At 38.8% G+C, this 27,332-nt stretch overlaps 1 protein-coding gene and 1 long non-coding RNA gene across 5 annotated transcripts in view; one reads left to right on the forward strand and one right to left on the reverse strand.

Annotated features, from left to right (window-relative positions):
- Positions 1-27,332, forward strand: part of LOC121402157 — a 122,932-nt gene that overhangs the window by 92,786 nt on the left and 2,814 nt on the right. For all 3 annotated transcript variants that reach the window (XR_005966628.1, XR_005966626.1, XR_005966627.1), the window contains one exon: positions 11,838-11,964. This is a non-coding gene — a long non-coding RNA (uncharacterized LOC121402157). The remainder of the gene's footprint in view (positions 1-11,837; positions 11,965-27,332) is intronic.
- The window catches only part of adamtsl3.S (ADAMTS like 3 S homeolog), a 255,057-nt gene that overhangs the window by 92,707 nt on the left and 135,018 nt on the right, over positions 1-27,332 (reverse strand). For both annotated transcript variants that reach the window (XM_018255378.2, XM_041588273.1), the window contains exon 6: positions 15,060-15,296. In XM_018255378.2, coding sequence (XP_018110867.1) covers positions 15,060-15,296 — 237 coding nt within the window. The remainder of the gene's footprint in view (positions 1-15,059; positions 15,297-27,332) is intronic.

The following is a 27,332-nucleotide window of genomic DNA, read 5'->3' on the forward strand; positions in this document are numbered from 1 at the left end:
TTGTTCTTCTAAATTGAGAAGGGCTTTATGAAATGCAGAGGCTACCAAAATTGGGGTTATTTTCCAAAACGTTCTTAAAAGCTCACTTAAACTTAAGCTACACTATTGGAATTTTCCACAATAATCAATGCTTTGCAAAATAAGTCTTCTATCTCAGCATGACCATAGTGATAGAGCAATATCTACAGTATATCCCAATCCATATTTTTGCTTTCAAACAGTAAAGCAGTAAACGATTCTTGGTAGTTAATTATTACAGGTTTCTAAAACTGGAGAAATTGCTGCTCCTGTTAATATCTATATAAGTATAATAATAATCATCCAGAAGACTATAAATGATAGGGCGTAAAGCTAAAATCGGAATCAGGATGTTCACCTTTTGCAAAGTTCTACAGTTTTAGCTGCTTGAATCTGCTACCCATTCCTGTCTTTATAACTTTATCCACTACTGCTGTTCACCATAAAACTGGTGTTACCACCATAAATGGCAGTGCATCATCATAAACCTAGAAGTGATGTCATCTGAGAGGGAGGATAATGGCAAATCAGGAAAAAAAGTCTACTTAGAAACCAGACCTGCACCCATGCCTACTACTATACCTGCATCTGTGATCCCTACTGGAAACCCACACTTGGTAATCCAAGGGTACCCAAACTTACGTAGGACTATTGTGCACGTATTCAAGTGTGTCAGGATTCAACAATTAATCAGCACTGCAATGCACCTATTAACTTGCCCATATTTTAAACCAGATACAAATTAAGATTAATTAACATTTTTAAAACATGGGGTAAGAAAGTACGACAGTTGCAAACTGTACATTTTAAGTGTGTGTCACTTGGCCAGAGCTGCTGGTACACCCATCTCAACAGTTTTGAAAATAATGGCACAGAAATGATTTGTAACTGTTTTCCACAAGGATAAAGTCCCTGCTAGTTTCACATGGTCCTTCTGGCTGCATTCAGACAATTTTAGAACAATATATATACCGTAGTTCTAAAGCAATATGTGGCCTGCAATACTGTATTTCATCTTCAAAAGGTGAATTACTGTGTCAGTAAAGTCAGTATGAGCAGTAAAGAAATGAATGCAGAGTATGTACTCATAAAACACCAGTGGAAAAATCCAGGGGAAAGGCAGGCTTTAAAAACCATAAGCCATCACATATATTTTATCATAATGTATATGCTTCATAAGAAATAAACACAGGTACTTTTAACAGCAACATTCTTTGTAATTCCATATGCTGTTTCATTAGGTCAAACACTGTAGCTAAAACTACAGCACTTTAAAAAGCTCCCTTTCATCTCTAAATGGGAAAGACTTCTGTTTACTCTTGATGAAAGAATGTAATCTGAAGGGAGGACCAAAGCAGGAGAAGGGTATTTTTACAGTAAATGCCTTAATCTCATCAACATAAATTTGAATTTGTATTTCTTGTCAAAACTCACAAATTCGAATTGGGAATAATCCAAACTCAATTTGAATTCGACTATTCGCTACCTAAAACCTGCTGAGTTCATGTAGAAATCAATGCCACAGGTCCAGTGACCCATTTGAAGATGTTAATAGCCCTCCTGACATTCAAGTTTTTTTTCGGAGAAAAAACTCAATTTGAGTTTCGGCAATATTCATTTGTATTCCCACACTTTTCTTTCATTATCTATTTTAAAATTGCCCTTAAGAACCAAAATTCTTAAATCCTTTATGGAGTGATAATTTCCTATTGGTGTGTCCAGTTTTTTATTGGTAATAGTGAATCGGTGGTGTGTATTTCTCTTTCTCAGACTTTGCCCAGTCTCTCCTATACAAGTCACTTATAACAAAAAGAGCCTTGTTGCACCCCACCTAAAAATGGAACATATCCCTGTGGCAAAAAACTATGCGAAACCTGCCAACACATTCTGACTTCAGACAAAATACCAATTCTGGACACAATAGAGGAATACAGCATCCATGGTCACTACAACTGTTCTTATTCCAATGTGGTGTACTTAATACAATGCACTACCGTATATACTGGAGTATAAGCCAAGTTTTACAGCATCCAAAATGTGCTGAAAAAGTCTACCTCGGCTTATACTCGGGTCAGCGGGCAGTAGCTGAGATTGCAGTCACTTTTAATCATTCCTATACCAACAGTTCGCTTGGGGAGAGACTGCAATATCACACAGCGCCCTCTGTTGGTTATATGAAAGAATAACAGTGCGCCCTCTGTTGGTTATATGAAAGAATAACAGTGACTGCAATATCACAGCACCCTCTGTTGGTTATATGAAAGAATAACAGTGACTGCAATATCACACAGCACCATCTGTTGGTTATATGAAAGAATAACAGTGACTTCAATATCACACAGCGCCATCTGTTGGTTATATGAAAGAATAACAGTGACTGCAATATCACACAGCGCCATCTGTTGGTTATATGAAAGAATAACAGTGCACCCTCTGTTGGTTATATGAAAGAATAACAGTGACTGCAATATCACACAGCGCCCTCTGTTGGTTATATGAAAGAATAAAAGTGATGGCAATATCACACAGCGCCCTCTGTTGGTTATATGAAGGATTAACAGTGATGGCAATATCAAACAGCACCCTCTGCACATGGTAGTGGGAAAGTGGGACAATGCACACAGTAATCCGTTTGGCAATTCTCTGTCACCATCAACTTTGCAAAGAAGTCCGGTTGATCCCTGGGGGAGGGTCACTTCGGCGGAATGTGCGCTGCTGGGAGACAGGGCTGTAGTTGTGTCTAGGCTTATACTAGAGTCAATAAGTTTTCCCAGTTTTCATAGGTAAAATAAGTTACCTCGGCTTATACTAGGGTCGGCTTATACTCAAGTATATACGGTAAATGCATAACAGGGGGACTGTATATAGGAGAGACTGGGCAAAGCCTGAGAAAGAAAAATACACACCCCAGATTCACTATCACCAATAAAAAACTGGACACAACAATAGGAAATCATCACTCCATAAAGGATTTAAGAATTTTGGTTCTTAAGGGCAATTTTAAAGCAGATGATGAAAGAAAAGTGTGAGAGTACAAACTAATGGAAACTTTCAGTTCTTAGGAGAAGGGACTAAACCTGGGCCTTGGATTTATGCCTAGTTATGTGGACTAAGAAAGGCCTGCACCAGGTCAGAAATACCAACATGTCTGGATATGGACTAAGAGATCATATGGAATTCCTTTGATTCTACACTCCAATAATTCAGCCCTAATTTATACTCATCCTCTTTGACCCACATTATCTTGTACCTTATCTGCTTATCTCTTGCAGATCCCTCGTAAATGACTTTGACACCTTACACATAGATTGATATTCCTTTTTATTGTCATTTGACCTTTAAGCTGAATGTTGTATATATACCAGGAACACCACTGCTTCATTGTAATCAGCTTGGAAAAGGAACTAAAATGTTCTAAAAGCTTGCTATGATTATATTAGTTAGCCAATAAAGGTATCACCTTTATATCACTTTTGTGGTAAAGGAACTGAGGCTGACACAAAACCCAGGAGGCATCCATTGCTCCTCCATTAGCCAAAAAGAGAATCAGAGCTGGCCTGCCTGAGTGAAAAGCTCAATGTATATCAGCAGTGCTGATTATTCAAAAGAAATTTTAGTCTGTCCGTGCTCTCGCTGTATACACAGAGAAATAAGTTGGCTGCACTTGTAAGAAAACTGTTTGCATTTGTGAGCACACTGAATTCTCTAAGTCCATGGAGCAGGGTGAAGTCTGGAACATGAGGGTCAATGCCTCCATTGAAAAGGGGAAGGTCCCCTCCCTTGAGTCAGCTTTATCCGCAATCCAAACTAGTATGCTAGCGAGACCTGAAATAATAACTTTACACTTCCTGTGAAGAATACAGACTTCCTTCAAACAATTACAGCATGTGTTTTATGTATAAGAAATAGAAAGAACTTTCTTAAACGTTCAGATGAAGTGATTATTATACTAAGCATGTTTTTCAAATGAAATAACCACAACTGATACACTGCAGAGGAAAGTTCAATGAAAAGAGCGAACTGCGTCGAGCCAAATATTCTGAATTACAATTGTGCACTATCAATGACCTGTGCCTAAAATGCAAGAGTTTATCTGACCCCTGTTCTAATTACATATGCTCTGTTTAGTCTCTGTTTTTTAAATAGTCTAAAGCATATGATGTCATTCATAATGCTTTTATATTGTATTTTACTTGACCATAAAGGCAAATCTCAAACTAGACATAATTTTACCATTTCAGAGGTTTATCACTGTCCCAGATTAAAATGAGGAAAGCAGATGGTTTCACACGTTACATGCCAGTGGCAAAACGTAATAGAACGCCAATATTATTTCCAAATCCACACTGAAAAGGGTTTCTGAAAATATAATAACCATATAGATAACAAATATAGTGAAATAAGGTGCAGTCCAGAATTTGTTGTAAACAGGTGTATAATTTAAAATCAAAATGACTTTTCCCCTTTCTCTGCATATTTACACAATGTATAGTGTACTGCAGAATTTAGAGAAATCCTTATGGGCTCATGAAGAACAGAAATACTTTTAGGTGAGTCATGGGAGGGTTTCTTTCTCTACACCTGCAGCAAACTCTGGATTTTAAATGGAGAATGCTCTGCCAATTAAATAGTTCAATAGTTGCTAAACTATTAAAAACATAAAAGCATGAAACTCCACCTGAATCCAATGGATTCTTTTTCTTCTTCTTCTTCAAAAAAGAGACCATAATTGATATGTCTTTTTAAATGAGGGCTTGTTTAGTTTTTTCATTATTATGATCTTAACAAGATAATACTTACTGTTAAGTATAGTAACAAGAAAATCTGGAGAGTCTTTGCAAGTATGTAGTTTTATTGTCGCACTACATGTTTCGGACCCAACTGGTCCTTCCTCTGGTGCATGTTATAAACAGAGAGTACGTAGGATGACCCTTTGATCACTTATGTGGATGATTTAGCATCTGCGTTTGGCTACAGCAAATTCATTGACAAAGAAATTGTTGGCACATGTTAAAAGCCAATACCAAGGTGCAATCTGAAATGAAACAATGTCAGTCTGGCCTCATTCACTTTTTCTAATCAACCGCACCTTTGCAGGTTTTAGAAACGATGCCAATTAATCTTTTCTAAAACTGGTTATGTTCCTGGAGTAACACAGTGTTCTTACATTTTAGACTGACCTCTACACACCCCAATAAATTAAACCATTACTGGATGTTCCAAAGCCTTAAGTACAGTCAAATATTGTATTACATAGAATAATCCATGCCATACAGAATGCAATGTCTTTCTCTCTCTCTCTCCTTTTTCCCTTTGTTTTTCTATACATGCCTGTGTTTATTTGTTTCATTTTTTTATGCATAGCTCAAATGTTATGTTATATTATGTAATAATTTAATATTATCATACCATGCACTTTCTTATAATGATTCTTGATATTAAGGGAAAACAGCTCTGCAAAACAATACCTGATAACTGATTTTTCTTGTTTCAAGCAAATATAGGCCACGTGATTTAAAGAACCTTTTTTCTTTGCTTGCTAATACATGCATACAAGGATGGGCCCAGACTTCAAACTTGAGAGAGTTTCAGTAGATGAATTCAGTAGATGTATCTGTTATTTGAAAGACTTGATACTCTACATTACAGGAAACATCAGTTCTCATGTGTTAAAGGTAGAAATATTGCATAAATAAAAATGTAATACAAGGTTCATCTCATGGAAATAAGAGGCTTTCTAAATCGAATACATGAAAAATGTATTGTTTCTGAAATAATCAATTGTTCTTCACTATCCCTCTTTCAGCAATGTGTCTATCTTCATGCAGGATTCAGAGTCAGGTTTTGATTGACAGTTTGGTTTAATCAGTTAAACCAACTTTTTACCTCACTTTGAAACAAATCCAGGAGGACTTGTATTGGAGTCATTTTGACAGTGTTGGTTCACATACATCTTATAGCCAAAGGGAACCCCCAAAAGATGCCTTAGACTTATGTATAATGTTGTGTAAAATCTCTGGCTCTTACATGAAGAGAGAACGAAGAGAGAAGTATGGTTAACTCGATTATTTGAGAAATGGTACAGAATTGTATTTATAAAGTATTCATGAATTGAAGCATAGTAACATAGTACATAGTAAGTAAGGTTGAAAAAAGACACACATCCATTAAGTTCAACCTTTAACTTTTTTTTAACTTGTCTAACTGCCAGTTGATCCAGACGAAGGCAAAAAAAAACATTTGAAGCCTCTCCAATTTGCTTTAGAGGGGGATAGAATTTCTTCCTGACTCCAAAATGGCAATCGAACTAGTCCCTGGATCAACTTGTACTATGAGCTATCTCCCATAACCCTGTATTCCCTCAATTGCTAAAAAGCCATCCAACCCCTTCTTAAAGCTATCTAATGTATCAGCCTGTACAACTGATTCAGGGTGAGAATTCCGCATCTTCACAGCTCTCACTGTAAAAACCCTTCTGAATATTTTGTCAGAAACTCTTTTCTTCTAAACGGGATGGGTGACCTTGTGTCAGCTGGAAAGACCTACTGGTAAATAAAGCATTAGAGAGATTATTATATGATCCCCTTATATATTTATACATAGTTATCATATCATCACTTTAACGTCTCTTCTCCAGTGTGAACATCCCCAATTTGGCCAGTCTTTCCTCATAGCTAAGATTTTCAATACCTTTTACCAGCTTAGTTGCCCTTCTCTGTACCCTCTCTAATACAATAATGTCCTGTTTGAGTGATGGAGACCAAAACTGTATGGCATATTCTAGATGGGGCCTTACCAGTGCTCTATAAAGTGAAAGAATGACCCCTTCCTCCCGTGAATCTATGCCCCTTTTAATACAGCACAAGACCTTATTTGCCCTTGATGCTGCTGACTGGCATTGCTTGCTACAGCCAAGATTATCATCCAAGGACTCCAAGGTCCTTTTCTATAATGGATTTGCCTAGTGCAGTCCCATTAAGGGTATAAGTGGCTTGGATATTTTTACATCCCAGGTGCATGACTTTACATTTATCAACATTGAATCTCATTTGCCACTTAGCTTCCCAGTTTGCCAGTCTATCAAGATCATGTTGCAAGGATGCCACATCCTGGATGGAATTTATTGGGCTGGATAGTTTTGTGTCATCTGCAAACACTGATACATTACTTACAATACTGCAAACACTGATACATAACTTACAATACTGCAAACACTGATAGATTACTTACAAGTTAAATAAAAGTGGACCCAATACCGTGCCCTGAGGCACCCCAAGAACCTACTCCAAGTAGAGAATGTACCATTAACAGCCACCCTCTGTACCTGAAGTCTATATAAAATGTTCATACTTGTCCATTAAGGTTAATAACATATATTTATGGGAAACATATCTGCCAAGTTTTCTGGATAAATGGTTTCCAGATTAAAGATATGATGGACTTAATTTTATTTTGATCTAGTAAGAACATTTCCTACAAGTGAGAATATAAATGTTTATGGTAATAACTACATGTCTTTAGGCCTAAAGAAACATGGACTTTACATCATCTGCTAAATGGTGGAAGTGAAGACAAAACACCTTCTAATAACTTAATTAAATATTTAAAAATGTAATAAAACATAAACATTTGTTAAACACTTCTTTAAGATAGAAGTCTTGGCTCTAATATTGAAATTACATTGAAATGTCCATAGGCTTATACTGGCCAAAAGCCCCAAATAACAATGCAATAAATAAGGAGTGTTTTCTCCCAATAGCTTGCTGGAGGAGCCGACTATAGAATACAGCCCACCTGTAATAATTTTTAGTTGGTATCTGCAAAAAAAGCTGATTTTCTATACCTTTTAAATACAGTATAGCCTTTTTGTAATAAGAAGATTCTATTAAAAAGTTGAAAGCAAATTTTAAAAAGCTGATCAAGTCAACGTCAAGTCTATCAAGAGTCTATGTCATCGATGCTCAATGATGGTCCAGCATAGAAACCAAACATTTTCAGGTTTTTCCTTTTCTACTGGCTTATGTTACCTTCTTAAACTGAAGAAATAATATTTTCACACAATCAGTAATTGGAAATGCAGAATATAAAAACAATTATGCATTGCCTTTCAACATTTAAGTACCTAATCAATTGTTGAACCAAGATAAAAATAAGACTTTTCTTTGGATTTTAAATTTTTCCTTCCAGAAAAATAAATGGCAGAATATAGATATTTGATATTTTGATTATGTTGCTTGAAAAAACCCCAAAAAGAAACGCAAGGGGGTTAAAATTGCTGCCTTTCTATGCTGGGGTCCTGGGTTCAGTTCTGACCGGAGGACTAAATGCATGGAGTTTGTTTGTTCTAATTGATTCTGTGATGGATTCCTCCATTTTCCTCCACCATTTTAATAACTAGCAGGTACTTTAATTGGTTCATGATGAAAATGGCATGTGTGTATTTGCACACGATAGGTATCTTGTATTGTAACCACAATTGAAAGATGAACATCTCTGCTAAGGTTCTTAACTTCATGTTGATGTTTCCAAATGCTAAAATAAATTATGCACAAGGAAGACCTAGGATCCAAAAGTGTTTTAAAAAAGCACTACAAATACATGTATAAAAAAAGGGTAAATTGAAAAAAAAATTGTGAAATTCAGTTCCCCTATCCTTCCTTCAAATACATTTTCTGCAAATACATTTTCTGCACAGAAGACATTTACAAATACATTTACAATTACAATTTCAAATTGAATAAATATGAGCAGTGCAAGCATTTTTTCCTTTAGTGCTATCTATGATTTTGGCTATATTCTCTCACTTGTGCTAAGAAAGTACAAACAGCGCAGCTACTTCTCATATAAAAGGAACTCACACACCATTAAACCATATGTAAAGGGTTTTGTCAGAAAACTTCATAAACTCAAAAAAAAACAGTATTTAAAACCTAATACTGGGAACTGACACCATGACATAACAACATTAGAAAACACAGTGTTGGACTGACCCTGTAAATTAAAGCCAAAGAATGCATAAATAAAGACTCACAGAGAGAATAAAACTAAGCCTGGACACAGAATCAAAGACACAGACAGGAAGAAATTGTAGCCTGGATTCAGATTCACAGACACAGCAAGTAAGAAAAGCCTGGACTCAAGTACAAATTCAAATAGCATTTAGGCATCTGCTGCCCAGACATTAAAAAGTTGATATAAATGCCCCATAGTATACTATGTAAAATTAGCATTTTGAGTTGCAGCTGCTTTGGATTCCAAAGAAATTTGTTTTCAGTTTAAAATAAATACTATATATTACCCTATATTGCAATAATGGTACCATCACTAGAGAATGTACCTTTCCAGCACACTAGGCTATAAAAGGAATCAAAACTAAAAGAAAGAAAAATAAAAACATAGGGGCACATTTACTTAGGGTCAAATATCGAGGGTCAATTAACCCTCGATATTCGACCGTCGAAGTAAAATCCTTCGACTTCGAAGTCGAAGTATTTACCGCATTTCCTTCGTTCGTACGATCAAAGGAAAAATCCTTCGATCAAAAAAAAGCTAGGAAAGCCTATGGAGAAGGTCCCATAGGCTAACATTGATGCTCTGTAGGTTTTAGGTGGCGAAGTAGGTGGTCGAAGTTTTTTTTAAAGAGACAGTACTTCGACTATCGAATAGTCGAACAATTTTTAGTTCGAAACGTTCGATTCAAAGTCTTATTCGAAGGTCGAAGTAGCCAAAAAAATTCTTCAAAATTCGAAGTATTTTTTATTCTATTCCTTCACTCAAGTAAATGTGCCCCCTAATGTATAGTAATTTAAAAATCCTAGCATTCCATGCCTGTCCCACTAATAGTTAATGGAAAGGACAGAGTTACACACTGATCACTTTGATCAAATAAGAAATTATTCCAAATCCTTTTCTATCATGTTTGTTGAGGAAAATTAACTTTACTTACACTAAATACAGTACATTATTTAAAAGTTGTTTCCTTTAGTCTTGGAATTCACAATCGAGACAAGCAGGCAGATGCCATTTTGTGGACACTGTTATTAAACGAGAAGGAAAGTTGTCTAGCACTTGGGGGTGTAAATACATTCACTTGGGGGGTGCCTAACATTTGGCACCCCCAACTGCTAAACAACTTTCCTTCTCCTTTAAGGAAAGTTTTGTATATACAACGCCTGATGAAGTGATGTAATATTTAAATCTAGAAAGCTTACATATATTATATATAGTGATGGGCGAATTTATTCGCCAGGCGCGATTCGCGTCCAGCGAATAAATTCGCGAAACGCCCACGAAAATTCGCCGAAAAAAATTCACGGCGTCAAAAACGGGCGCCGGCGTCAAAAACGGGCGCCAGCATCGAATAAACGGGCGCCGGTGTCAAAAACGAGACGCCGGCGCCGTTTCGCGAATTTTTGCGCAAATTCGCCCATCACTAATTATATATCTTCTAAGATCACCCAAACCTTTTGGAGAGTAAGGACCACAAAATATGAATATTACAGAACTAACAGTAGGCAGAAGAGGCATAAGTGGTGCTAGCGCTACACATTACCACCTTCCGACCCTTCTGTAACTCCAAGCAGCAGTCTGCTGAAGGAGTGGCAAGCAAGCAAAGTATTTTAATATCACACATAACAGTGTTGCCAACCCTCCCTTCTAATTGTCACCTCAAGGGGGAAAGCAGATGGAGCTATAACTTGGACACCTTGACATTCAACCTGGCACTTAATATTACGTTCAAATATTTAATTCAGGTCCATTCAAATACAACCCACAACTATTCTTTTATGTATTGTAACAGTTAAATCCACAAACCATACATTTTGGGAAACTATAACAGTCATATGGCAGTTGCTTCCCATTCTTGCCCAAGTCTTGTAGGGTGAGTAGGTTTCTCAGCTTTAAAATAATTATTACAGCTTTCAACCAACCAACACACTTTTTGCTTTTCCACATTACACATTTACCACCTCGGGTGCAGCACAACTAAGCCCTATCACTGAAGATGAATTTGATTTCTGTGTTATAAAGGTATAAGAGAAGTCTTTGTCTCGCAGCACCTAGTTAATCTTATGATATCATTATCAGCGCCATCTGAAATAAACTAACAACAACAAAAATCATTCCATGCAGACAAACCCACGTCAGAGGATCAGCATGTTTGTTTAGATGAGCAAAGGGTCAAAACACCTACAGAGACATTTATAGTTTGAGCCAGAGAAATGTCAGGACTTGGACAGATTATGTAGCAATAATTGTGGAGACTAAAATGTGCACCGTGTCTGGGCTTCTTTCTGGATAAAAATGACCACTCCTTATGTGGTAAAAATGTAAAAGCAGAAGGTTTTTTTACGGTATACAGAGAAATAAGGCCGTCATGCGTTGATGTGACTCTGCAACTTGTCATGCAATGTACGTGTTATTTTATCCCATATAATTGTTACAATATTTTGTATATTTACAGTGTTCCCAGAAATGTTAGTTTTGTGATATGATGTGTTTACTCGTTGCATTATATGAGTAAACATAGCTTTGCATTAGTCTAGCTCCATCTGCAGAAAACAAAGCATTAGTGTTTAGCTTCACAAGAGGAAAGTTATATATGTATTAAGGTTAATCATTTTCTTTACACTGGACCAACCATGTTGTAAATTGGTACATAATTATTGCACATTCCAAACAATAACTTGTTTTTTTGGCAGAAGTTTCAGTACCTCATCAGATCAAATGTCACTTTGCATGCTGCAATGCCACTGAGTTTTAATTCATGCACAATTAGCTATTGCTTTATTTCTCAAGCATTAACATTTTGTCCACAGGCCAGGGAAGTGGTCCCACTCTCATGAAGGCTGCAATCTAGATAACAAGGCGCCATCAGAAGGCATGCTGGGAGCTGTCATTCAACAGAAGCTACAGGGTGGACATTCTACTGGGATCGTTCAGATTGTGAGTAAATCAGAGCCTCAGGGGACATACTGTATATAGTGAATAATGTACACCCCCAATGTAATCTATAACGTTATATAACTACTTTTTTGCAGGTCACTTAACTCCAAGTGACTATAATATTTTCATTATAATCTACAATCTTTTTACTTGAGGAAAATGTCTGATGCCCATAACCCTGCCCTCCAGGGGCGAACCTGGGCATTTTGCCGCCTGAGACGGCCTTCCTTTTGCCACTCACCTTTTCAGCGCCGGAGGGGGTCAGGGGCAGTCCACGTCGCTAGTGCAGATAGCGCAATTGCGCTCTCTGTACTATAAAAGCCGAATTTCGGGGTTGATTTCCAGGTTGGGGTACTGCCGCCTGAGGCAAGTGTCTCAACTCACTGGTGGAGCACCCCTGCTGCCCTCCCCCTGCAATGTCCATACCCTTTGGCTTTCTCCTTTCCTGTGTTCCCCTCTTGTGTGTGATCCCCTCTGCTTAATGTCTTCCTCTATATTTTTCTGGCCCCTCCCTTTTATTTCTTTTATTTCCTTTTGTTTCTAGGAAATCATTTGCGCTGGTTGAATGAAAACAATTTCCATTGGTGGCCCCTTAATTGTAGCCATAGATCAAAGGGAGTGAAGGAGAAATGGGAGAGGGGTGGGACACAGGGAACAGCACAGGGCGGTCCCGCCGGCCCAGACCTGCTGCCCCATTTGGCTGCCCTAGTTAAGGAGAAGGATGGCCTCCAATGCCCCTTTCAGACACTGGAGGGGTGGATGTGTGGGAACAGTGGGGGAGAGTTCCAAAGTCAGAATCTGACGTTTGCAAGAATATAATTTACAGTAGACTTAACTGTAGAATAAAAAAAAAGGGATGAGCTGCACTCTAATTCCATTAACTAGGATAAATTGTTTTTCATCTAATTACTTGGTATAATTCCTTTTTACATAATACTTTATGCTCTGTCTTCAAGTAATTGTTTTCCTGTTTTAAATGAATGATATGAACTACATACATTATTTTTTTTTTTTCAATCAATAGCTGCTCTTAGGGAAGCCTGGCAATTTTAACGCAAAAAGAAACTGGTCATATTTTCCTTAGTGAAAAAAAAGATCACGCCAGGGTGATGACTGAAAATTACTTCTGCAAGCAGCGTCAGTTTTATGGCCCATTTAATTGGCTGATATCACGAAATTCATGTATTTGCTGACAAAGCAATGCCAAGGGAAAGTGCCAAAGATGAAATGGAAAACCCCTTTTGCTCTTATATTTTTGGCCGGTGCTCAGTTTATTTAAAAAAAAAAAGGAAAGTTCTGGCCACGGAGCCATGCAAAAATGTCACGATTTCAAATGGGTCATGTAATAACCATTAGAAAAGAATAACTGCAGACTAATACTGCATATAATGTTCACACTTCCCTACGCAAATTGCTGTGAAGGAGGATGAAAATAAACACATATGCTACTTGCCTATGCTGAAAACCTCTAATTATAAGCAAAAAAAAATCTTACTTCAAATCCTTTCTCTACTATACCCTATGCTTATTATAAAAATTATTAAAAACTTATCTTTCATTTAAAAATGTGTTTTAATTCATGATTTTTCTGGGACCCAGACACTTTTTTTATTCAATACGAAATTAAAGTGGTGTAACTACGCAAAACTGCTGCCCCCCAACATGAGCTATGTGCCCTTCTCCTAGCTTCAGGCCTCCATGTTGCTAATGCAGTTTCTTCACCCAATGAAGTAGGTACCTACCCCTAGTCCGTGTTCACTCCCCTCTACTGCTTTCCCCTCCCTGCCCTCCTCTTCTGTAAGATCTTCCTTTTTACAATTGTAAGATCTTTCTTTGATTCTTGGTTTTAAATGTCTTAGATGACACTGACTTTTGTGCAACCATATGAAAAAGTCATCGCTATTATGTGACAAGTCGAGAAAGTCATGGCATTTGTAGTTTTATAGATAGTCATGACATTCGTGGTTTTAGAGAAAGCGAGTTTAGCCGTGGTATAAAAAACCTCAAAAACCACTAAAATTATGCTGTTTATAAATAGGCCTCCATGGCCCCTTTCACATTCACACACAGTAGGGCCTATGCCCCCTTTTAACAGGAGCCAATTATCCCGCCTTTTTTTTAATGTGTTTTTTTGTGGAAGGAAACACGAGGAGCCAGAGGAAACCCCAGCAGCCTCTTCTTTTATTAAGAAAATGCAAGTTACACATCTGCAGTAGAGGAAAACCTGAAATTTTGTGGGGGCTGAGGCGGTGATGTTGCTGGGGAGTGGGGTGAAGATGTCATATGGTGGGAAAATGGGTGGATAGTGCAGAAATTATGAATATGTATCACAAAATGCATAAAAACGGCAATTTATCTAGAAATCAGCAATTCATTGATTGCGTTAGGTGAAGGCAAGAACCTGTGCTAGCGAGTGGTGTATATTATAAGCTTAACAAGAAGTTATGAAAAAAGTAAAGTTCAGATTGAATTAAAATATTCTGTAACAACGGAGTGTTGTGTTCACTAAATGTCACTATAATTACATGGAAAAAGAAAACAATTCTGGTGAAAAAATGGAAAAAGCTAAAAAAGAAACCACCATATCTAAAACTGAAGGGGGTTATTTACAAAAATCCGAAAATCTCTCACTATTTTCTTAAAACCACTTCGACCAATCTCCCATACACATTTTTACCATATTTACCAATAATTTTACTCGGAAAAATCTGGTGCGGGAAAAGACTCCATAAAATTGCAAAAAAAAAAAAATCCAAGTGATTTTTTTCGGATTTGATGCCTGAAAAACGATTAATACCAAAAGTTACATATTCATCGGATTATTGTAGTTCAGCTCAGATCATGATATCTTTCAATTATAAACGGGACATCTGCCATTGACTTCCACGTGATCTTGGCAGGTTTGAGATGGAGTACTTTTTTATTCAGACTTTTAAAAGCATCTGGGTTTAATAAATCAGGGGAAAAAAAAATTCTACAAAAAATTGGACTTAGAATTCTGCTGTAAACACCTCATTAAAAGCTTATTTTAAGGTGAAATACCTGTTTAATAATTCATATTATTCAATATAATCTAAAGGTTTCCAGACACTTACCTGGCAAATGCCACTGATGCACATATCAGGGGACTCTGTATTACAGCGAGTGCCATCAAGTACTTTGGGAGCAAGTTCCACCACAAAGTTCTTCCCCACGGCTTGGCATTTGAGAGCACAGGGGGCAGTTGCATCATTGTAGACCGGCTGCCACTCATAATATTGTCCCTGGTATTTAACATCATTATGTGCCGAGCACTGCTGTGCTCTAAAATCTCCAACATCAGATGGGCAATCCTGCAAAAATCATATAAATATTTGTTTATATCAAAATATGCTATTGTCTGTTTATACATGTTATGGGAAGCATGCAAAGCAACCCAAGGATTGGGACATTGTACTTGCACTGACCGCAGAAGAGAGGAGTATCTATTTTCCCACCCCAACTCCACAGCTGGATTTAGCCCTAGGCATGGGCCCTCCAGTGCTTATAGAAAATATCAACCTGAATACATCTAGAAAGGATTATACTGTTGCTGTTTGCATTTTGTGTCATGCTCCACAAGACCGTTACAAGCAATTAGAGGAAATAGGGCATAGAGTTTGGACAGAGATAGACCAATTAGAAGTTGTGATGCATTCCACTAAATGCTTTCTAAAGAAGAAAAAGGAATCAACTATGCAATACACTTGTGATTGTGCACTAGATTTACTTGGTGAGAAAGACATGAAGACTCTACAAAAAATATCTATTACTGTTATCAACATTGGGCAAATGTGCACCTCTGACAGTTGGCTGAAAAAAGCTAAACACTGATAAGTGGCTATGGGTTACTGCCAAGAAGCAAATTTGCCAAGATGCCATCAGTTATCATTGGCAAATAGTGTTAGAATCCTGAATCAAGTCAGGTATCTGCAGGAAACCACAAAATACCCACAAAATGCCCACAAAGTAGTCAGGATTTTGGTGGAAAAGCTTTGATGTCTGGATTGTGCGGCTGGACTACAGGTACTCGGCAGAGGGTGTTGGGTAGGCTGTGGGTAGCACAAAAGTATTGTTTAAAAAAAGTGAGCTCACCCTGGTGATCAAATTCACAGTGAAAAGTTAGCTCCAGTTCTAGTAACCCATAGCAACCCATCGATTGGTGATATTTGCTGGTCTACTATTTGAAAGGAAATATTTGTCTAGGCCAGTGATCCCCAACCAGTAGCTCGTGAGCAACATGTTGCTCCCCAACCAATTGGATGTTGCTCTCAGTGGCCTCAAAGCAGGAGTTTATTTTTTAATTCCAGACTTGGAGGCAAGTTTTGGTTGTATTAAAACCAGGTTAACTGCCAAACAGAGTCTCCTGTAGGCCGCCAGTCCACATAGGGGCCACCAATAGCCAATCACGGCCCTTATTTGTCACTCCAGGGACTTTTTTTCATGCTTGTGTTGCTCTCCAACTCTTTTTACATTTGAATGTGGCTCATGGGTAAAAAAATGTTGGGGACCCCTGGTCTAGGCTTTGTAAGGTACTAGACTATAAAAACGTTTAAATAGATATCTATGTATAAAATATATTTTTATTCCACCAGTGCTGATGGATGCCATAATGATCTTATTTTTAAAATATTCTAGTATTAAAGTTTTTCAACTTATCACGTATTCAAGCAAAATGGTTTCCTTCCCCCAAATTGGTACAAATTAGGCAAAACAATTAACAACTTTAAAGTCTATAAAGTTATGGAAACATTTACAAAGTGTAAGCATGTGTGACTTTTTGTTCGACACAAAGAAATGAAGCGGCTGAAGCGGCTTACTCTATGAACAAGCTCCTTGATGTTGTATGGATAGAAATGACATCTGCACATTCATTAACTGTAGTACTAACAGATGTGGGAGTCATTTTAAGTGGAATATAGTCTGTTAACATGATTGGGGGGATAAGGATAATGCAGTAATAATCTGATCATGCCTGCTGACACAAGGCTCATGGGTTACAAGGGCACCTAATATAATTTATCCCAGAATCCTTGCAATTTACAGTAGCCTGTCAGCAGTGAACAATCAGTTGTACTTCCATGCATGTTTTCCACTTAATTTGAAATGTTACGTATGTCTTCCTGGAGAAAACCTGGGTTTATTTTTTAGGATATTTTTATCCTTTATTTATATAATGACAACACACATTATGTAATCAGTCATATTAGTCTCTGCCCCGTGGAGATTACACATTTATTCTCTAGCACAAACACACACACACACAAATGCACGTGAGTTTATGCAAACACACATACAGGATCAGGCCTGGACTGGAATTCTGTGGGTTATGGCAAAGGCCAGACAGAATGCCATAGACAGTCACTACTTATTGGGTCGTTGACACTGGTGTAGCTATAGACAAAGCAGGAAGGTCTGCTTTACCTGAAGTTTTAGAAATCACTCCTCCACAGCCGCTCTCCTATTTTAAAATAGGTGGTGCTAGCTGGTGTGGAGCAGGGAACATGACTGGGCAGGGAATAGCTCTGAACACCAGGACACTCCGATCATTTTTTTGTGCAAGGGGAGCCCAGTGCTGGGTAGTTCTCTTGCTGACTGTCTTGAGGGCTGTTTGGGCTCACTGTACCCTCTGAAATGCAAGGGCCTAATGTGATTTTTAGTTAAGGCTTGCACAGGGTCAGTTTCTCCAGGAGCCAAGTACATTAATGAATAATAGGGCCAATAAGCCCTCATGATTAGTGATGGGCGTTATATAATTTGGCAGGCATGGAGTCACTGCAAATTTCCACGTTTCGCCACCAGCGAATAAATTCGCGAAACTGTGGCAACAAAAAAATTGCCACGTGCATAAAAATTGTCACTCGCGGCAAAATTGTTATGTGTCAAAATAATTTTAACATCCATTGGGGGTCATTTATCAACATTGGGCAAATTTGCCCATGGGCAATAACTTATGGCAACCAATTAGATTGTTGCCTTCATTGTTCTACTTGCAGTTGGCTTTAAAAAGCTAATCACTGATTGGTTGCTATGGGTAACTGCCTATGGGCAAATTTGCCCAGTGTTGATAAATGAGCCCCAATTGACTTCAATGCGTTTCACTATTTTTTCGACGTTTCGCTAATTTTTCGGGTAAATTCGCAAATCTTTCGGTGAAGCAAAATGCCACAGATTCGCCCATCACTACTCATGATGCTTGGGAGAGGTTAGGGTTACAGGGTTAGTCCACCTTTAACATTTTTGTTTAGTTCTGTTGTTTTCAAATAGTTCAACCAGAATTAATGCCTTTTTCAACTACTTTCTACTCTATTTATGAAGGGTTTGGGTCGCTGACTCTGTAACTGCAATTGTAAACTGATACATAAGTTCATACATTTCTTATCTGTGACCATGCTGAGCAGAATGCCTGAGTTTCATTAAAGGCAGCTGTTAGAATTGATAATTCTACTGGTAGACAATACTACTGGTACAATTCTACTGGTACTGGAACAAATAATATAACTGTCTCCTGCGTTTATAGCCTAGAGATAAATATGTTTTCTGTATACAGTCCAAATTAAAAAGGATTAGATCCAAAACATGACTTTTTGGGAATTTTATCTTAAGGCCTTGTAAAAAGAATATTATGTAATTTCAAATAAAATGTGAAGTAATAACACTTTGGATTTAAATATAGAGATTTAAAGTGGACCCGTCACCCAAACAAAATCATTCCAAATCCTATTTTATCATGTTAGTCAAGCAAAATGAACTTTAATTACACTGTATAAATTATTTGAATATTGTTTCCATCAGTCTGGGAATTCAAAATTATAGCAACCAGGAAGGAGCCATTTTGTGGACATTGTTATTAAGGCAAGCCTTGCATCATCTCAGAATCTTGTTTGTGCACCAGGGGACAGGGACCAATGCCCATCCCCATGCCCTGGTTACACAATTAAATCGTTAAGAGAGCTGGGGGAATGTGGGGAGAGCGGTGACATCTAGGAAGTGCTGAATGGAAAGTGAAAGTAATTGCTTGCCCCGCCTCTATGCCTAGGCATAGAGGCGGGGTAGGCAATATTTGATTGGCAGCTGATATTTTTAAATGAGTTTACAACAGCTATGAATGCTTTAATAAAAAAAGAAATTGGATTTCATGTTTAATTTAAAAAGGACTTTTATTATACAGATTTTCATGTCTGGGTGACGGGTCCACTTTAACATTACCCACAGGAATAAATACCATCACACAAGATGTTTTATATCCTCTCTGAATAAAAATTCTGGATAGCTTACACCAATAATCAATGTGTTAATCGCATTAAATAGCAAATAGCAGTAAATTTACTGATGGAGTAAGGTGCAAAGTACAAAAAACAGGTGCAATCTATCAAGTTTTCTGTAGTTTGCACTCTGATCTGATCATGAACCAGTCTGGAGCACAAGAACTTGCACTTGACCTCCATGAATACAGCACTGCCAATGTTCAGCAGCTATATTTGTAACCTATAATAAACCACATTGGCTTCACCTTTGTTCAAGAATGTTAGGGACCTATTCACAGTGATGTGGCGGCTTAGATAGATAATGATACGGGGTGTAGAATAAGAAAAACTTGTGTTATACTAGCATCAGTTTGTAGAGGGTGCTGTATATATATGTTAGGTTTTCTTTAGTTAGTAGGAGAAATCATCGTAGACTGTTCCAGATCAAGCAAGAATATATTGTGTTTTACATGTATGTCTTTGATTGCAATATATATTTATATACCGTAGATTATCTATTGTATCTATTGGAAGACATTTGTCTTTTTGTCACAAGGCACCCTTGAGATATATCTAAAGACAGACAAGTAGATTGATAGGTAGAATCTCTCTCACAACAAAAATAAAGGAATTCATTGAATTACTCCAATGTTTTACACCGGTGGGTCCGATTTAAGAATGCTCTAGCCTTCCTGCTCAAGCATTTTGGTCCAAAAATGACACAAGAGTACCTAAACTGTCACATGGTTTCTTCCTTTGCACAGTTTTTATCCCAGAAGTGGGTTTTTCCAAAAAATAAAAGCTTGGCACCTAAAACCTGCATATCTTTATTTTTTCGTCAGGGGAAAAAAACCCCCACTAAGCAGGAAGCCAAGGTATTCAAAGGAAGAAAAGATGCAAGAGTTTAGGCTCAAGCAGCATTCTTAAATCGGGCCCTCAATGTGATCTGCTTCAGGGAAGAACACCCTTTATTTGTACCTGAGGAAAGTAACATTTAGGGTCCATAGCATAGGATTAAGGCAACAAATGTATTTATATCAGTTGCAAATAGGGATGTAGCGAACGGCGGAAAAAATGTTTGCGAACATGCGTCCAAAAATGCGAACGGTTCGCGAACGTCGCGAACCCCATAGACTTCAATGGGAAGGCGAAAAAAAATGATTTTAAAGTTGTTTAAAGGGTGCAACGACCTGGACAGTGGCATGCCAGAGGAGGATCAAGGGCAAAAATGTATCTGAAAAATACATTGTTGACACAGCGCTGCGTTTTGTGCTGTAAAGGGCAGAAATCACACTACGTCACTCAGGTGATGTTTCTGGACACGGAATGTGAAAAAGCTCACACAGCTAGGTGGCACTTGGTTAAAGACTGGGCAAACAATGCCTGCAAGGGCAACGTATACAGTAGTGGATACGGAATATATTATTGCTGCTGTAAAAACATCACTCAGGTGATATTTATGGACACGGAATTATTATTGTTATTTAGACAGAATGTGAAAAAGCTCACACAGCTAGGTGGCACTTGCATACCTCCCAACTGTCCCTCTTTTGACCACTCAACCCCCTGTCCCTCTTTTGTACTGGAAAGTCCCTCTTTTCTCTGCACTGAACAGCCAGAAAAAAAACAGTTTCTAACTTAATTGGCTTTTGGCAGAGAGCTCAGAACAGCTAACAGGTGCAAATAAGATACTTTGTAACAATTTTGACTCTGGTTGGTGCTGGTAGTGGTGAACTACTAGGAGGAGCAGCACACCAGTCCCTCTTTTCTCTGAACTGAACAGCCAGAAAAAAAACAGTTTCTAACTTAATTAGCTTTTGGCAGAGAGCTCAGAACAGCTAACAGGTGCAAATAAGATACTTTGTAACAATTTTGACTCTGGTTGGTGCTGGTAGTGGTGAACTACTAGGAGGAGCAGCACACCAGTCCCACTCCCCAACACAGCTAGACTAATAGCACTGGGCTCTTATAGTAGCAAAGTAAAAAAACAAAAAAGAAAATAAAAGCAGTCCTTACAAGGACTATTGGGTTATTACAGCAGTCAGCTCAGCAGATGAGATCAGAAGAGATCAGTGCCCACAGCAGCTACATACAGAGCACTGCAGTAGAAGGTAGATTACTAGCCAGCAAAGCTACCTAACCTAAAATGTCCCTCAAATCCCTGCAGAGTTCTGTCCCTCCAATACAGAGCAGTATCAAGTAGATTACTAGCCAGCAAACTTACTATCAACTGTCCCTCAAATCACTAACAGCTCTCTCCCTACACTAGCTCTTCCAAGCACACACAGGCAAAAACGCTGCAGGGCTTCAGTTTATATATGGAAGGGGAGTGGTCCAGGGGGTGTGGGGGTGGTTCAGGAGGGAGAGCTTCCTGATTGGCTGCCATGTATCTGCTGGTCTGGGGTGAGAGGGCAAAAATAAGCGCCAGCTAAGGCGAACCCAAATTGGCGAAGGTCGCGCGACTTTCGCGAACATTCGGCGGACGCGAACAGCCGATGTTCGCGCAAATTAGTTCGCAGGCGAACAGTCCGCGACATCCCTAGTTGCAAATCCTGAGAATGTGGTGTTTTTTCTGATTTGTATTTATATATTCACTGACACCCAGGTACTTCAATTTGTAAATGAAGTGCTCAGTATAAATTTATATATATATATATACCTCAAAATGCTCATGTGGATATAAAATAATGTTTATTCTGACAGCGCTTGATAATAAAGGCCCCAAATGTTTATGTCTACAGTTACAATGGAGTTCTCCATTCCTCTCCCATATGAAAGCCTCTGGATTGATGCCTAGCATAAAAAAACATACACATAGAAACTTTGGGTATGGAATCGGCCCAAGTAGTCTTTTATAAAGTTTATCCTAAGGGTTTATCCGAAAGGTTTTAATATGCATTATAGCTTTACAATACTACAACAGAATATAAAACATGACCATAAAGCAAAAAAGTAAACTTTATGAATTGTGGTTTGCAGAAACAAAATACATAATAGAGATATTCTGTGCAATGTATATCCACTAACATCTATAAAAAGGCATGAGTCATTGTAATTGGCATCACAAAGAGTTTGTAACTTCCAAGGTTTGGACAATGACCATTAAAAAAGAAGGAAAGTCTACTTTCACTTGGGGGTGCCAAATGTTAGGCTAGTGATTGTATTTACTTACCTGAAACCCCAGGCCGGTGCTCCTATCAGCAGAAAACTTCTTTCTTCAAATCTCCCGGGGCAGACGCATGCGCAGTTGAACGATATAGCTGGCCTTTCGGCTTTTCACTCTACTGCGCAAGCGCAGCCACGAGAGGAAAGAAGAAGCTGGAAGAGAAGCGCTTTGTGGTGCTCACTGGAAGAACCCTGGCCGGTGCCGTTTTCTGCTGATAGGAGCACCGGCCCGAGGTTACAATCACTTGTACAATACAATCACTTGGGGGTGTCTAACATTTGGCACCCCCAAGTGGAAGAAGACTTTCCTTCTCCTTTAAATAATGTCCTGATTGTGTTACAGATGAAATTGTCCAAGGGTATGACGCAATACTTTAAGTAGGATGAAAGCTACCGTACCCTTACTTCTGAGAGCTTATTAGTGGTGCTTGCGAAGCAAAGCATCACTACTGTTATCTTGCAAACTTATTTTTTTAGTGGTGCTTGCGAAGCAAAGCATCACTACTGTTATCTTGCAAACTTATTTTTTTAGTGGTGCTTGCGAAGCAAAGCATCACTACTGTTATCTTGCAAACTTATTTTTATTAGTGGTGCTTGCGAAGCAAAGCATCACTACTGTTATCTTGCAAACTTATTTTTTTAGTGGTGCTTGCGAAGCAAAGCATCACTACTGTTATCTTGCAAACTTATTTTTTTAGTGGTGCTTGCGAAGCAAAGCATCACTACTGTTATCTTGCAAACTTATTTTTATTCTTCTTCCGTATGAAAGTTTGGCGCGTAACTAGTCCCGCACCGTTTGTCCTAGACCCATGAATGAGGTGTCAAATCGTGCGGCTTAATCGGGAATGGGGTGGTATGACTTTTCTAAGGGGTGGGTGGTTAATTGCCCCTTGCGGGGGCAATTAATCACCCCGAAGAGTCCCATAGATTAACATTGAGGCCAACTTTTGACGGATTCTAGCACAGAGAGGGAATCTTGTAGAAACGTTAAATTTACCACATTTGAAGAGGTTTGCGACCTGTGTCAGATGATACCCCACACGAGGGTATAAGTTTTACCCCCGGGGCAGGAGAGGTCCCCAAATTTGCCCCATTGACTTATAATGGGGAATTTATCGAATAATTAGTTTGTCGCAGACCCATGAATGAGGTGTCAAACCGTTCAGCTTATTCGGGAATGGGGTGTTGTGACTATTCTGTCCTATTTTGGGGACCCAAAAAAGTGAGCGGAGCCGCAAACAACCAATCAGATTTTCCCTATTGACTTCAATGAGAAAATGTAAACAGCTGTAATTCTCACAGTAATAAAGCCAAAGCTCCCAAACTTGGCACCGTGGGTCACTGGGTGACTGCAGCCAAAATTTACAAAAAGTGGGCGGAGTCTACAACAGCCAATCAAATTTCAGCCATTCAATTAAATAGGAAAATTTTAAACTGCTGCCGCTCTTAGACGGTTAATGGCAGCCTCCTCAAAGTTGGCACAGTTGGTCACTGGGGGACTGGGATTAAAATTAAGAAAAGTGGGTGGAGCCAAAACCAACCAATCAGATTTCTTTGATTGGTTTTAATGGGAAAAATTAAGAAGGCTGCCATTCTCTCAGTATTGATGTCAGGGACCTTAAATATCACAAATGTGGTCGCTGGGGGTTTCCACTTCAAGTTTAGAAAAAGTGGGCGGAGCCACCAACAACCAATCAAATTTCATTCATTGATTTTCAATAGAAAAAAATAGAAATGCTGCCATTTTTACACATTAAATGACAGCATTCCCAAACTTTGGTATGTTAGTCACTGAGTGACTGTGGTTCACAATTAGGAAAAAAAGGGGCGGGGCAACAACAGCCAATCAGATTTGGGCCTGAGTTTTGCCACGGCAAGCACCACTCACATTTTCTTCAGGAAATGTACCTCTCTAGTATTATAGTACAGTCATTATATGGACGATTCAGTGATCAGGTCATTAATAGTGATGGGCGAATTTATTCGTCAGGCGCGAATTCACGGCGAATTTGCGCGATTTGCGCCCAGTGAATAAATTTGCAAAACGCCCGCGAAAATTCACGGAAAAAATTCGCCGGCGTGTTTCGCAAATTTTTCGGCGAATCGAAACGGCGCAAATTCGCCCATCACTAGTCATTAAATGTAAAATTACTGATATCACTGATTTGCTCTGTGCATAGGTCTGTTCTCAAACTGATACTAACGCTATGGTTCAGGAATGCTGCTATGCTATAAGCCCCAAATTTTCAATCACGTCCACTGCTTCTCCTAATATACTTACCTTTGCTAAGGGGCAAATTTACTTATGGTCGAATATCGAGGGTTAATTAACCCTCGATATTCGACTGCCGAATTGAAATCCTTCGACTTCGATATTCGAAGTTGAATGATTTACGAAAAATCGTTGGATCGAACGATTAAATCGAAGGATTTTAATCGATCGAGCGATTTTTCTTCGACCAAAAAAGCTAGCAAAGCATATGGGGACCTTCCCCATAGGCTAACATTGACTTCGGTAGGTCTTTAGAACTAGGTGGTCGAAGTTTTTTTTAACGAGACAGTACTTCGACTATCGAATGGTCGAATAGTCGAACGATTTTTAGTTTGAATCGTTCGATTCAAAGTCGTAGTCTAAGTAGCCCATTCGATGGTCGAAGTAGCCAAAAAAAGCATTCAAAGTTTTTTTTCTTCTATTCCTTCACTCGAGCTAAGTAAATGGGCTCCAAAATGTTAGAATCTTAACCAATCAGTCATATTAGCATCATCCACACAGGTTCACCAGTAGGGGCACTGGGAGATCCCTACTACAGCCCAAATAGCTGCTGTGTGTGCTGTGGTGAACCCCCAGAGAATTTACTGATGGAAGAAAGAGACATACTTCACAGTGGGGTGTCTCACAGGCATGTGCAGTCCGGGAATGCGTAAACAAGAATTTACAATTAACATCCCTGTAATTCACTCAAGGTATCCCAGTACACTTACAATAAGAATGCCTGCCTCACATTACCCAATACACACATTTTCTAAATGGGCAAGGGCCATGTATAGCATGACATGAAGAATATGGCACCACAGATATCACAAGGCTAAAGGTAGCATTGTGCCACAGTGAAATGTGTGCAGCACTAATATATGTCACATCACGCAGGATGCAACACGTTCATTAGAAATTAGCCAAAATAAATGTGAAAAAAAACAATAACAAACAAACATTCTGTCTGTGAGATTCATTTGGTTGCTGAATACATCTCAAGCCACACCAAACTATCAAACAATCATTTCTTAGAGGTTTAGGCAATGCAGTGATTGTTGCTAGAGTGCCTGTTGCTATAGTTAAATGAGATTGCCCAGATGTTGAGGCAAGACTATGTAATGTTTGAACATGCAAGCTATGCTAACCAATATATTTGAAAATTCCTGTTTAACATGATATTTGTCACAAACGTACAAGGTATTGTGGCACCATTTATAAGGATGTGGTGTAGCCATTTATGTAACTGGTTGTGTATGGGGCACAGTGCCATCATTTGGGCTTCTGGAGACCTGCATTATAGGACATTTGCTCTAAATGTCAACCAAAGGTCTTAAAAATTCTGTCTGCTTGGGATATTTAATAGGTCCCCATGTTCAAAATGCCATAGGCAAGTAAACCTTTCCTTCAGCTACAGCCTTCACAGGGTACCTCTTTTTGGTAGACATATATATATATATATATATATATATGTATCTTGGCTCATTGGAGGATCAAAGTAACCAGAGGGAGGATAGGAAAAAGAGAGGTGCACGGAGTATCATCATCCAATTTTCCATAAGGTTCAGTAAGGAACTAGCACAATTGCAAAGCACACATTGGAGTGCTATTTCGGCCACACTCCCATACTGATGATCTGTTGCAGGTGATACCCTTCTGGTTTTGAACTGAACTAATGATTATTTCAAGTGACTTATTAAAAACTTTATGTCCACTTTTCAACATTGTGAAAATGGACAGAAATCCACATAATTGCATCCAAGTAATATTACAACCCTGCTCGAATGCCACCGAATCATCATAACTCCTACCTCCAATGTCATTGGTATGCCATCAACTTTATTGTCCTGCCACCAACATCACTGGTATTCAGGGCCGGATCTAGGGATAGGCAGAAGAGGCATGTACCTTGGGTGCAATGCTGGGGGGTCACTGGGCACATACCTCTTGTCTGCATACCCCTAGTCCTGACCCTCATTGCCACTCTCCTCTGCTCGCCACTCACCTCGTCCCCAGCCCTGCTGTCATAATGTATCCATGCATGGGGGTGGGGGTAGGGCACCGTTGCCTGCCAGGTTGCCTTGGGCTCCCGATGCTGATGGTCTTCCCCCTTTGCTCAGGTTTAACAACCGCCAAATGTGGCAACCCTAGTTACAGGGTGCACAGGCACCTTGAATTATGTCTACTTTGAGAAGTCAATACTTTCAGGCATCTATTAGGACACTCTGGCCACACATGTAATTGACTTGCATTTAATGAATTCCCTTGTCCTGAGTTGCGATCCTCCTGAAGTATCCTGCAATAGGTTCACTCTTCACTGAGGCCTCCTTCTTCTGTACTATATCCTTCATCCTTTATTAAGGGGATCCAACAGAAAGCTGGTCCATTTTATACAACTGTGGTTCACCAGTGGGGCATCTTAAGAGTTTGTTTCTAATATACTAGAGAACTTTACCAGGTTCCATTTCTTTCTCCTATGAGGATCTAATATAGGAGACACATTTATTATAAAAGGGCAGATGCTGACTATATCCCCATATTATCACCGAGCTATTGTACTCATACAGGAGCCCTAATCTGCACACAAAAGTTTGTTGGGGGCTTTATTTCAACCGTTAAAGGTTATAAACACCTGTAATGGATTACTTAAAACAACTTGTAAAATATGTTAGTGAAATGGTTCCCAA

This window comes from Xenopus laevis, chromosome 3S (genome assembly GCF_017654675.1).
Source record: "Xenopus laevis strain J_2021 chromosome 3S, Xenopus_laevis_v10.1, whole genome shotgun sequence".
In the NCBI taxonomy this organism is placed as follows: domain Eukaryota; kingdom Metazoa; phylum Chordata; class Amphibia; order Anura; family Pipidae; genus Xenopus; species Xenopus laevis.